General features: G+C 31.3%; 1 protein-coding gene across 1 annotated transcript; it reads right to left on the bottom strand.

The window, feature by feature from the left end:
• Nucleotides 1-12,854: 12,854 nt before the first annotated feature.
• LOC107434725 (metalloendoproteinase 1) lies at nucleotides 12,855-13,778 on the bottom strand. Its single transcript, XM_016046214.4, has one exon. It carries the CDS (start codon nucleotides 13,776-13,778, stop codon nucleotides 12,855-12,857), a length of 924 nt encoding a protein of 307 aa, XP_015901700.4.
• Nucleotides 13,779-14,997: the final 1,219 nt, after the last annotated feature.

Below are 14,997 nucleotides of genomic sequence, written 5' to 3' on the forward strand. Positions count from 1 at the left end.
CGGTGCACAGCATCCCAAAGCACCGTCTGACGGGAAGGTTAAAGAGAGAAATCAGCATACGGTCGCATGGCATCCCACCGTGCCGCTGCTAGCAGGCGTTCTGGCCATAGCGGGGGGTGGTTGATGCTCACAGTGCATTATATTTTGCCTACCTTCGGTCCGATGGCAACCACAGGACAACCCTATAAATCAACCTCCGCGCTAATCATATCCACATACACCTACGCGCTAATCACATCCACAACTATAGAACACCGGTACGTGTATGATGCATCGAAAACCGATAAAAATATTTTATAATATTATATAATATTATAAAATTTGAATTTTTATAAGATACACTTAAATTTATGCACTTCTATCAAATTTACAAAATTCCATAAATATAATCTTGATCACAACAAGTCAATATAATCAATTCCTCAAACCTACAATTCAATTTATATCGAAAATATTATCAATGAAGCCATATAAAAAGTTATATATAGATTAAATACATAAGATTAAATACTATCCGATAAATCATATATTTTCAAATATCAAAATCTCATAAACACCGCTGGATTAAAACTTCCTTTCAAATTTATATAATTCACATATATATAATTATATATTTTCATAAAAAAATCACACACCTCCATATATATATAAATATATATACACACACACATATATATATATATATATATATATATGTGTGTGTGTGTGTGTGTGTGTGTGTGTGTGTGTGTGTGTGTGTGTGTATATTTATATATATACACCCAAAGCTTTAACGATATATATATATATATATATGTGAATATACGTACATATATGCATCACATGTTCGTAGTACGTGTATATATGTATCAATCTATACACATGCTAATTATAATTTTTGTATAATAATTCCAATCAACATACAAGTAACCTCAAAAAAATCTATAATGATCCTTTCATACCTTCTGCTTAATATTATCAACATTGTCCACCCTAATTTGATAAAATACAAGATGAACCTGTATTGCCTAAACTACAAATTTGGGATTTTTCATTATCTTGACAATTAATTCAAATTGATCATTTCTTTAACTCCCAACAATCATCAATAACTTAATTGTAGCAACAATTAGTAAAAACTTGTTCAATTTCTGTCCGATTTCAGTATAAACATAACTTAGCTTCATCAATGGTAACTTTTTAAATGCTCAACTATAATTCACATTCTAGCTACCAATTCGAAGCTTGTGGTGAGAGCAGCAAGAATATACCTTTAATTACTTCAATTGACATCGGAGGTCGCCAGAATCTTACCGTGAAGTTGCTACCAAAATGGGCTCTTGTCATATCTCGTGAATAAGCAAGATTTGAGCCAATCTGAGGTTGGAAATGGACTTAGGAGGCCCAAATTCATGGGAAAGGACCCGTCACATGGCCGATAGCCATAGGAAAACCAGCCAATAGAGAGGACAAGGGTCACCGATGTTAGGCGCCAATCCTAGCATGTCCATCGGCCAACTGACCTGAGATTCGACAGCCGGGCTCACCTAGCCGTGGGCCATCCCATCGCCTGGTGTGTGTGGCCGTCCGATGGCCGGAAGAGATATAGATAGAGAGAGAGGGACCGACGGCAGGGAGAGAGGAAGAGAGAAGAAGAAAGAAGAAGAAGAAGAAGAAAGGAAGCAGAAAGTTCCGTGGGTATTTTCCCCTGTGGTGGAGAAGAAAAGAAAAAGAAAATAAATAAATAAAATAATATTAAAATAATAATATAATATAATATAATAATAATAATAAAATAATGTAATATTTAATTGTCTGAAATGTGGCATTTCCTTGTTGTGACACATGACACCCTTTATAATGCTACACGTGGCGTCGCTGGTCACGCACACTCATAGATCGATAAATAGTAATAGCTGTCTCGGAAAAACTTCACAGATCCGTAACTTTCCAACCACATGTCCAAATCGGGCGTGCTGCTAGTCTACGAGCTCGTATCGACGAGTAATTTACAATTATACATAAGTCAAAGCTCAATTTTACAATAATAAAAAGTCAGCTCTGTCACCCTCGGACAGTTCGAACCTCAAGTTGTTTTACTCATAACTTTTAAACCGTAGCTTCATTTTTGACGTGCTACTAGTCTACGAACTCGGATTGGTGCGTCCTTCGCAATGGTACTTCGGTCAACCTAGAATTCTTACCGAATCAAAAAGTCAAAATTTGACTCTTCTCGATCAACGACGGTCAACTTGAGAAATTTCTGGTGTACTTCGAGATGGGGTGTTATATATTTCGTACCTGGTAGCGGAATATATTAGAACTCTTTCAGTCTAAGTATCTGTTTGGCAGAGCTTTTTTTTAGGCCAAAAGCTCTACTTGAATATCAAAAACTCTTTTGTTAAAAAATAAGAGTGCTTGGTAAAAGTCAGTAAGCACTTGTTGACAAAAAAAAGCCCAGCTTTTTAAAGCCATTTTAGAGAAGCTCAAATTTTATACTTCTCTAAAAAAACTCTCCTTTTTAATTTATATAAAAACTCAATGAGGATTTAATGTAGCGTTTTAAGTTTATATGGAAACTTATTAAGTATTTAATGTAGCCTTATTATTTACAACCAAACATTTATTAACTTTTTAATAAAAATTCTTTTTCAAAAAGATCTGTTATACAAAACTCTACATACTAAAACTTTACTTTCATCAGTTGTTCCAAACGGACCCTAAGGAAAATATACACCATTATTTTTTTTTTTAAGTGAAAATGCGCAACATTGTTACTAATTTAAAACATTAAAGATATATATGGAGGCGTTCTCTGTATAAAGTATAAAGTTTTTTGATAAAGGTATTTGAAAAATAATCTAAACCTTTTAATTAATTTAATCTAAGGGTTTATATTTATTTTTTAAAATTTTTAAATATTGTATATTTATATTCAAACATTATTTATTGTTTATCTAATTTATTTATTACTGCTAATGTTACTCTATATTCTCTTCTAATTAAGTTCAAATGTTGTTTCTCTCTCTTATTTGATATATAATCTCTAATTTTAACGCATAAATATTTTCTTTTTTTCTCGCCATGAGCATATATATATATATATATATATATGAAGAAGAGTTTCATGGCTTTAATGATTTTTGGCACAATCAATTATGTGTTTCCTTAAGAAAAAACAAGGAGTTTAATATATAAATAAGAAGTGTTCCTTTTATTGATCTTGTAAAAAATTCTTCAACTTTAGCATTTAATTATTTAAACAGTATATCGTATAAAGATTTCAAGAATATAAAAATCTATTTTAAAAAATAATAATAATAATAATACAGATAAAAAGAAAAAATAAACAATTGAGAATTAAGGAGAGAGATATATGACTGACATTGAGAAAGAAAAAGATTATTTGGAAGCAATTAATAATTTAGGTAAATATATACATATATATATATATATTGTTTAAATATGGATATAAAATATTAAAGGATTTTGAAAAGATAAATATGAATTTCTAGATTAAAATAGTTAAAAATATAGATTATTTATCAGATACCTTTGTTAAAAAGCTTGTTTCGAGGGATATTGACCTCTATATATATATATATATGTAATGCTATTAATAAATTTGTCAATTAAATGATGTGGCAGATAATATGTTTATATTTTATTAATATATATTTTTTTGTTTATAAATTTATTCATCTATATTTAAGTTATATAAACATGTTAATTAATAGTAATTTTAATATGTACTATTTGATAAATAAATTTAATAAAATGTTAGTACCTATAACATTATTAATATATATATATATATATATTAACATTTGTTGGACTCCTAATAATCTCAGAAGGACTATGATAAGTGGACAGGGATTGAAAAAATGATGTATAATGTTTTCCTATAAAAATCATTCAAATATATAAAAAAAATTATTCTTTCAAAAAAATTTGAGTTCGCCATTCATTTTGATTCTTTTTAAACGAAGCTTGAATTTGAAATCACTAACCTTCGAAGCGGCTCTCTTATAAGAAATGAGTGAGCTAGGCCCAGAAAGCCCAAGGCCTCCATGAACGTCAAGTATCATACAAGTTTAAACGACACCACCAAAATGACATTTGGAAGCCTGCACTCAAATGTACATTACCAAAAATATGCTAGATTGAGTATCTCTTTGGAAGTGTTCATTCTCCTACCATTAAATTATGTCGATGTCAAGTTTGTGGGTTACTGATTTATCACCGAGTGATGTCCTTGCTATATATATATTTTTTTAAATAAATTTTTTTATTTTAAGTAATATTAATTAGTCATCTTTCTTTTATTATTTTATTATTTTATTTTTTGGAGGTATTCATCTTTCAATATATATCATTTTACGTTTTCTTTTAATGGTTTAAAACGAATACTTATTTATTATGATATTGAATGTTTAAAAGTAAAAACGTCATTAAATTTTTTTTGAACGGATGACGTTCATGTTTCAAATGTCATAGAAAACCTATGTGTAAAAATCATCTATCATATGTACACAAAACGTTTTTGGATTTAAAGATTAACTCAATTAATTCTCTTTCACTTGGTCACCATTAATACAAACAAATATATAAAGTAAAGGTGTCAAATTAATTAGTAGTTCAACTTGCACATAGGTTAGTAGGCAGGCAGAGACAGAGGCAAAAGCAGAGGCAGCTTTGTGAAAGTAGTCATACATAGGGTTTGAATAGTAAGGCTCAGGCTCAGGCTCCACTTCCTGGTGGCTGTAGGCAACCAGTACGCTTTTGTGGGTCAGGTTCACATGTCTCTCTCTTTTGGCTGCTGGATTGGCCTGCCGATAGCTGCCAATAGACTTGGTGTCACAGTTGGTACACCACTAACTTGTGAGCACTTTTTTGCTGTACCAATTAGCAAATCATATACATGTTTAAGTGTTATCACCTTAAAAACCAGATTGGACAAAAAAAAAATTATTTACTTTGTAATAAAAACAAATACAACACTATAGAACCTTTTAATTGGAGAAAAGAATTATTTGTAATATTTTTCTAATTTGCTAATGAGAAATTAAATATGATCCTGGAACAAAAAAAAAAAAAAAGTAGCAGAGATTGCATACAGAGTGCTGAGATGCTAATCATCAATCCCCAGTATTTAGTCATTAATTTATTTTTTTCTAATTTGCTAATGAGAAATTAAATACGATCCCGGAAAAAAAAAAAAAGTAGCAGAGATTGCATACAGAGTGCTGAGATGCTAATCATCAATCCCCAATATTTAGTAATTAATTTAATTATGATGTTTATGAAATCCCACATTGGTTGGAAAAGGGAACGAAACACACCTTATAAGGTGGTGTGGATACTTTTTCCTTACGATGCATTTTGACAAAACCTTGAGGACTGGATTGTAAAAGGATTCTCTAGGTCCAAACAGGACAATATCGCATGCGGATGGACTGGGCTGTTATATTTGATAACAAATCCAGTACCCGGATCGGTATGCCAGGTCCAAAGAAGACAATATCGCATGTCGGATTGGACAATATCGCATGCCGGATCGGCGTGCCAGGCCCAAAGAATACAATATCGCATGCGGGGTGGACTGGACTGTTACATGTTGATCCAATTTCGAAATGAATATTAATTTATCGGTTTTGATTCAGATTATATTAGAGTTGGGTTTTGAAAAATATTTTGTGTTTTTGATTCAAATCATGTCGGTACCGTGACAATCTTAAAGAAGTCAAGGCTTATACAGAGTGCTTCCTATTAATAACATAAAAAAAAAAGAAAAAAAGAAAAAAAATCATATTCTAGCTCTTTGTCAGTTTTTGCCTCATAACTTTTAATTTATAGCTCCGTTTTCAACGTGCTACTAGTCTATGAACTCGTGACAATGTGTACTTTTTAACGGTACCTCGGTCAATGTGAAATTCCATCAGGAATAATAAGTCAACATTTGACCCCTTCTCGGTCAACGATGGTCAAACCCGGTCAACCTTGGTGAAATTTTAGAAATTCCGATGTACTTTGGGACGGGGTGTTACAATTTTCTCCGTACAAAAATTTCATCCTCGAAATTTTATACGTCACAGAAACGCATAAGAATATTGATTGCGGATTTGTGCCTCGAGCTTCCACGTCGCTTTCTCGACTACATTAATTCACCATGAGACTTTTGACTTGAGAAAATAGTCTTATTGACCCATACGCATTCTTCATGATTTAAAATCTGCACTGGTCGCTCCTTACATGACAGGTCTTCGATGTCTTTTCGTAGCTCCGATGCGTGAAATACGTTACATACCTGTGTTAACTCTTCCAAAATTGCTAACTCGTACGTTACAACACCAATTCTTTCGCTAACCTCATAGAAACCAAGATAATGAGAACTTAGCTCTCTCTGTCAAGCAAAGCGTACGACTCTCTTCTACAGAGATAATTTCAAAAAAACTCAATCTCGGACTTCGAATTCAAGATCTTTTCCATGCATGTCGGCTTAACTCATTTGTCGATCTTGAGCGGCTTTCAAACTCTCTTGGATGACTTTCACCTTATTCATAGTCATTCGTAGGTGTTTGCATCCAATTCAGGTTGGTCGTCGTATGGTGCTTCTCCTCACCCACTTCACTTCAACACTGTGGAGTTCGGCGTTGTCTTTTATATAGAGCTTCGTACAAAGACATTTCAATACTCGCTTGGTAGTTAATATTACAACGGACCTTATCAATGACAATTGCTTATTCCCACTTCATTCGACATTACATAATGCACGGTCTCAGCATAACTTCCGAAGTATAAATTCTGCACTTCGCTTGTCCAATTACTTGTGGTGGAAGGCTATGCAGTAGTTAAGCCTCGCTCCAAGTGTATCTGTTAACCTTCATCATAGTCTTGAAGTAAAGCTCGAATCTCAAATAGTCATGATGGTGATTGATGCTCTGTGCAGACTCATAATACACTTTACGAACAGCTCGATCGACTTGTCTTAATGAGAACCACTCTCGTACCAGTAAAAAGTGCGCTAACATTTCTACTTCCTGCTTCCACTTGTCGGCAACTTACGTATCTTGATTCTAATTCGGCAACTTCCTTTATCGTGCCAATCCACCAGTAATACTTAGTGAGCGTTCGATACATTTTCACACCTTTGGAGTGTATCGCATATATCCAATCACGTGCTCCCTTTAGGATCTTCTTTTTTTTTGAATTCAACGATATCCTACTCTTGGATTCTCAATTGGCGATACTTAAACCTTAAGTCGCTCTTGGAAAAACCATAACATAAAACAAATAATAAATATATTTTTCAAATATACCACCAACATAAAATATATACAATTCATCAACCCAAATTAAATTTTCAAATTTCCTCAACAATCAAAATATAATTTATAAAATTTATTAATTAAATCAATGAAATAATAAATAATAAGAAAATTATTTTAATTAGTTTAAAATATCTTAACTTGCATAGGCAATTGTTAAAATTTCACATTGGAACAATAATAAAAACATGAATAAAAGCATTTTAATAATCATTTTAAAATAAGTAAAATAAATCGATTAAATAATAAAAGAAATATTTAAAACATGCATTTAAAATAAGAATAACAATATAATAAAATTTATTTTAAATCATCCAAACAATAATGCACTTTAAAACATTAATTGAATAAATGATAAAAAAACATTTTATGTAAACTCTCATAATCAAGGTAAATTATAAAAACATGTCAAAATATATTTTAAATCACAATTTTAAATAAATAATAAAATCAATGTAAATGAAATTCATGCTAAAACATCGAATTAAATAAATAATAAAAAATGAATAAAATACCTTTAATTTCAAATATCACTTTGAAAAGCATTTAGTTTTTGATAATCGATCGGAAAAAATATCTTGACACCTTGAGGTTGATCGACACACATCCATACTCGACAACAAGTATCGATTATGGGTGCTGACCTTGTTAAATCGTTGGTAGCCGATACACACCTTTAGGCAACCATCCTTCTTCTCCATGAACGAAACAGATACCATTCACGATGATAAGCTTGATCTAGTGAAACCTTTATTCACCAAACCTTGCAGCTGAGCCTTTTAGTCCTTTAACTTTGATGGAGTCGCACGGTATGGCGGTACTGAAATAGATCGATGTCCAAAGCCAATTTAATGGTGATTTGATATTCTTTTTACGGTCGTAATCCAGGTAACTTGTTGGGAAAACGCTTTCGAATTGCTTCCCACTATGAGCAGTTCCAACACTCACCATCTACTCGGGCACCAACCACATGGGTTAAATACCTTTGGCAACCATTCTCCGATAGCTCATTGGAAATGAGGATAGAAATTAACCATGATAAAGACCCGCTAACTCCTCCACGAAGCACCACTTCAGGTAAGCTGAAACACTTTAATTTTACTCCTTTATGGTAGCAGTCCATAAACATAAAATTCATGACTACTCAATCCATGTCTAGGACCACTTCGGATCCCAAAAAGATTCACAGAATTGGATCTACCCCCATTACTTGCCTTCCGATAAAGAAAAAGGCAATCTTCGACCATTGACTAGGCCATAGGAATTCCCCGTTAGGATAGGTGATTCTAATTGACAACCTTGAAGATTAGAGTTATTTCAACTCGGGCAATGAATTTTCTTCGAGATAAGAGAAATAATGCTTCAAGACGAGTAAAATGAGAGATTAGATGCGGATGGGATGTACAACAATGCACAGTCCCTTAGGAATACTAGAACCTAGAGCTCTGATACCAACTGTCAGGACCTGTCTAAGATCCCTCATCGGAACCTTAGACAAGCCCTGATCCCAGGGAAACACCATCGAAACCTTCCAACGGAAAATCCGGCAGCATCTCCCCTAAGGGTAGGACTTACCACAAAATTCCCTGCATATAAAACACACTTCAATAAACACCACCTTATTCCTCCCATCTTACTACAATTTATTTCCATAAATTTACAGCACACCAAAATAATAACAGGGAATCAGTAAGCAATTAAACAAATATCTGTCCAATCCGTATACAGAGCATTATACAAATAAATATGATTTTAATACAATGACAGATAAAGAAGCAATACAAGATGGAGAGGAAACAAGGAGGAAATGCTTCTTGGACTTTCGGCAATGAACTGAGACGTCGAGCTCGCCCCGGATGATCAACATTTCCCAACCTGGGCCTAGGGGAACGGAATTTAAAAACATCATATGCTAATCATCTCAGTGAGTAACCCGATCTAATATACAATTATAATAGTAATAATAATTATAGTACACTTGATTAATTAAGAATAAATAAATAAATAATTAATAATTAATTAAAAATAATATTTTCTCTCAAAACCCTCACCATTCACTCCGTTGGAAAAGTTCCCCTTTTAAAACATTTTCGTAAAACCCAATATTTTATGCCCCAAAAATCAAGGAATAATTAATTTAATAAAAATTTAAATAATCCAAATACGAATAAAATATAATAAAATAAATTTAGAATACTTGTATTAAAGAAATATAACATAAAAGTAAAATTTAATATATAATTCATAAAATTTGATTTAATAAATCAAGATAAACAGTATCAAAAATATAATTTAAATAATTACAAACAATCATATAAAATAAGTGGTAGAAAAATAATATAATATTCATTTTGAAATATTCAACCAATCTATATAATATTTTTATGGCAAGATGCATTTTAAAAATATTAATTTAAAATAAATAACATAAAATATGAATAAATACATTTTAGAAAATACTAATTGGAAATAGGTAAATAAACAATTTAAATACATTTAATTTAAATGTTACTTTAGAATTTTAGGATTTAAAATTTATATTTGAAAAATAATATTGTTACTTGTTTTAGACGCACTCATACAGTAACGGGGGAAACACCCCACCCTCACCCCAAAAAAAAAAGAAAAAAAAAAGGCCTTATATATGATGAATTGTCAAATTAAATATTTCCAAGAAAAAGGGGTCAAATTAAATGTATAGAATTAGTATGGTATTTCACAAAAATGACAATTTTTTTCCCCCCCTTTCCATTATCTCCAAGATCTTCTCCTCCATTCCTTTTCCTCTAATCATCCCCCATCCCATCCACCTCACTACAAGATAGACAAAGTACCATACTAAAACAGATCTACTTTGAACAGTTGACTACATAATAATTTCAATATACAGATGCTCTTTTTATAATTTTTTGCTAATCATATTCTGAATTAATCTATCATTCAAAACGAAATGCATAAACAATATATACGGTCTAGTTGATTTGCCTGGCAGATTCTCATATTAAGATTCTTTTATTGATGCATTTGCATACAGTATTGACACTTAATATTCAGCTCAGGACCTCCATCTTCGGAATCATATATATATATATATATATATGTAATTTTATTTAAAAAAAAAAGAGAATATATGTGGATGTTAAAAGAATTTTCATACATATCTTTAAAAGGACGTGCGTTCATATTCTGATGAGGATATATATAAAAATGTTTAGATATACATATTATAGAATGAAACAGATGCTTTTTATAGTATTGCTATGTATACTGTGATAAATTGGAGGCCTTTTGGTTGCATCCATGTTGAACAGCTTTCCGAGTCCGATATTCTTGCTTTGGATATTTCCAAGTATTTTTCAGAATCTGCTCTACACTTCCCTCCAAAATGGACCTGTTGAGGACCAAAACAAATCCTTCCCTCTGCTTTCGCTTGACTCGTCTAATTAAAATAGGCCATTGACTTGGGGTCAACGTCTCATCCATCACAAAAGGCAAAACTAAGACGAGCACATGACCATACTCTTGGTTCATTTTCAAGGTTTAATTAAATTTCTCTTGCAATTTCAGAATTAGATTGCCAAAATAAAATACAAATTTCAACTAGAAAATTACCTTTTTTTTTTTAACAATAGGATTAGCTTTTTTATAACAATTTCACAAAAGGCAACTACAAAATTGCCAAAGCTTCTTCAACTTTTTGACTCTTATTAATTTCTATGATTATATATATTAAACACACAACCATGCACATGACATATTCATATATCTGATAAATTATTAGGATCATCAAGTATTTTTTTTCAATCTAGTTTATTTGTCAGTTTATTATTATTATTTGTTTGTTTTAATAAGGACTTTGGGTTGGAGTCTACATGAAAGGATTTTTCAAATTGTTTATCCAACTTTAGTCAAGAACCCTTTTAAGATTCTTTTATTCTTTATTCTTAAATACAATATGCATTTTTCTTTTATTTTATTTTTGACACACCTTTTACAGAGACAATAACATTTTATGATATATTGACTTAAAAATTTTTATAATCCTTTCTATAGTCCAATTGAAATGAGGATGTCCTCAACTTTTTAAGTTAATTAAAGAAAAATAGATTCAATCATTTAGAATTGTTGGATTACATCTACATAAGATATGTCACATAAATATATATAATCCAATAATTCTAGCTAAATAATTGAATTCACTTATCCTCAATTTAAAACGTGAGGATATCCTTACCTAAACACCATTGATTTTTTTTTATTTTTTTATTTTTTTTATTTTTATGCATGCTATCATTGATATATTATTTAATTATTTTTTAAAATTTATTTTTATGATGGATACCCATTCTAATTTTTTAAACACATGGCTTTGATTTGGGATCAAGTTTATGAATAGTATAGAGGTTCAATCATGGATAGCAAAGATGGCTAAAGTTTTCAAAAAAGTATAATCGGGTGATTTTTGAAAATGCTTTTCAAAGGGAGACAAATTTTGGAGAGTGGGAGAATGCGACCTATTGATCACATAGACAGGTATGAAAAAGGCACAAGTCCAAAATTTCAGTGGCAAGCTTGCTTGTGAAAGCAAAGTTAACGTCAATAATTCACCTCTATTATCATAATAAAAAGAGACAATATTTGTTTGAATTTTTTTTTTTCAAAAACCAACTTAAATTTAATAAAAATAGATAGTACATTACGTTGGTTTTTAATAGGAAATAACCAAACATATTTAGTATAACGATCAACAAAAATAACATAATACCTAAAATCATCAAATGATTGTTTAATAAGATAATTGCTATTTTTTATTTTTATTTTTTGGGGGATAAATTGAGGGGATGGGTTTTTAGTACTAGGCGTTAAATCCAGTATCTTGGATTATCATCAATACATTGTTATTGCCATCTGAGTTGTCCCAAATAAACACAATAATGGCAAATTAAGTTAATACTTTTAATCAAATTGTTTTTCTATTTAACACTCCCATCTATAACTTATTTCATTCATTACATCAATATTAATGTATTTGACAAACTCCACTAATAGAGGAGTGAAAACTCCACTAAATAGAGGAGTGACAATCTGTCCACCAACAAGAAAAAAAAAAGTAACAATAAATAATAATAATAATAATAATAATAATAATAATTTTATTATTTTCCACACACATACACATACAAAGGTGGAGGTGTGAGTTACTAACTCAGCCAAACTTATTTGACAACAACAACAACAACAAGTAGTCTAACAGTTAAAAACTCACACCAAAAGCACATTATATTACCTTTAAAAGTAAATTCATAATGTTATCCTAATTAACAAAGATAATAGTTCTTAAATTTCTCTTCTTTTTTTTTTTTTTTTGGGGGAAGAAAAAGAAAGAAATTAAGTCTTCTAAAAAAAAAGAAAATTAAGAACAAATTAATCCTGTAGATTAATTACTAACATCAAAATAAAAAAACAGAAATTTTTTATATATAAATAAATATATATATATATATATATTAATATATTTAATGTATCCGAAAGTCCGAAGTCCTTCCACTAAGGGGTGGAATACAAAGCTCGTATGCCATCAATATCATCCTGAATTAAAGTTCTCTTGATAGCTGCGGGCGTGTATTGGGCATACATAACAGCATTCTGATCCAAACTATGAGCAAGACCAAGAAGATGTCCAATTTCATGCAACACTACCGAAAACAAGTCAACATCGCTAGGTACGCCAACGGTCCAAGTCTCGTCTCCATCCAAGTGCAATCTGCCATTGGTTGGACTAAAAGCATGCCCTAAAATGTTATAAGATCCATCAAAGGGAAAACCATCACCATGATCGCCAACAAAGAAACCCAGAGTTAGATCTGAACGCGAAAGAGGCTGGACTTCCTCGAAGGTGAATTGCGAATGCCGTTGCCATTCGGCGAATGCTTGTGCAGCAACAGACCTGAAAACATCCAATGAGACTGGTTGGACAGCGGATGAGAATTTGTACGTGAGATGGGTTTGTTCAGATGGCCATTTGGGATTTCCATCAAAAAAACTATAGAGAGAACCATTAATAGATTCATGGCCATGTAAACCACTATCACGAACTCCGCAACGTGGAACTACCATATTCTTCATGGTTCCATAATCGAGCTTCCCGGTAGCATTCAAATTATAGTTTTGCTGATAGTGTTTCACCGCCGACTCCAAAACCTCGTCGAAGTAGTCGCTGCCGTCGTCGGAGTTTAGGTATCCGAACCTATTGAGGTAACGTTTCAGGTTGGAAAGGCCTTTGGCAGTCTGGCCCTTTCTTAGTCCTTCTAGACTGCGAAGAGACTTGAAGGACAGTGGTGGGTTTGAATGCGGGTGTATATTTGTATGTGTATGTGTATGCTCCAACGTTCTTGAGAGAACTAAAACAGGTAGATGTGTTATAAGTATGACAAGGAAAGCTCTCATAGAATGGGTGATAATGGAAGCCATTATAACCATATATCTTCTGTTTTCTATATGAGAGGATAGCTATAAGTAAGTACGTAGATTGAGAGAGGAAAAGGCTCTTATTTATCCTATTCCTTTGTTTCATCTCTTTGAAGATATTTCACGTTATTTTGTAGTTTGGAATCCTTCGGACAGAATACTTGCGGTTCATTTTAGTTTGTTTGTTATAGTGAGGTAGACATGGGAATTATCATTGAAGAAAAAATTAACAATAACTGGTCACTTTCTTTCTTTTTCTTTGGTGAATTCTGTACTTTTTTCTTTACAACTGTAAACTACTAGTGTTTTGACAATTCAACACTTATATTAGATATAAAAACACCATGATTTGACTGAAAATTGAACCTCATCCAAGCTGCGACAGAATTGGCAGCTTTATGCATTTGTTTGTATTGATGAACAAATGAAAGAGAATTAATTGTTCGGTAGGTAATAGCTTAATGGAAAGAAACCGACCTAACCATTACATTTGCAGAATTGAGAGCTGTATTTCGAATCTTAGCATTCTCCATCGCTATTGCCTTGGTGTGTCTCATACGGCAATGTTGCATGGCACCAAAGACATTTGCATGAGGTGTATGATATTAACAGAAAATCTCTATTTTTATTAAAAAAAAGAAAAAAAAGAAAAAAGAAAGAGAATTAATTGAGTTGACTTAGCTAAGAACCTCTGGTTCATTGTGGAACATGTTCTTCTTTTATTTTTTATTTTTAATCTTTCTTGAAAAGGAATAAAACTAAGACATACTATATATCTGCCAACAAGGAATTTATCTTAAGTTAAGTTGTTAGGATGTAAATTTAATATATATATATATATATATATATAATGTTAGTTTAAGTTGTTAGAATGTGGATTTTTAATATGTATATCAAGATTTATCAATAGCGACTTAGGATACATTTTTAAATCTTAGGTTAAAATGAGTTAATAATAATAATAATAATAATTTATATTAATATATAAAAATATAATAGTCAGTACCATGTGTCATTATAATATTTTTTCAAATTCCTTTCAAAATCATCATTAAAAAATTATGATTTATGAAAAATTATGGTCTTGTCAAAATAATGTAAAATTTAACTCCCCTTCTCTTATTATATATTTATGTCCTTATCAAAATGTCAATCAAGATCAATAAAACAGCTATTTAAGAGCATGGAATTTTTTACTTTTAATTATTTATATAAAAATATA

The sequence above is a fragment of the Ziziphus jujuba genome, chromosome 4 (genome assembly GCF_031755915.1).
Source record: "Ziziphus jujuba cultivar Dongzao chromosome 4, ASM3175591v1".
NCBI lineage: Eukaryota > Viridiplantae > Streptophyta > Magnoliopsida > Rosales > Rhamnaceae > Ziziphus > Ziziphus jujuba.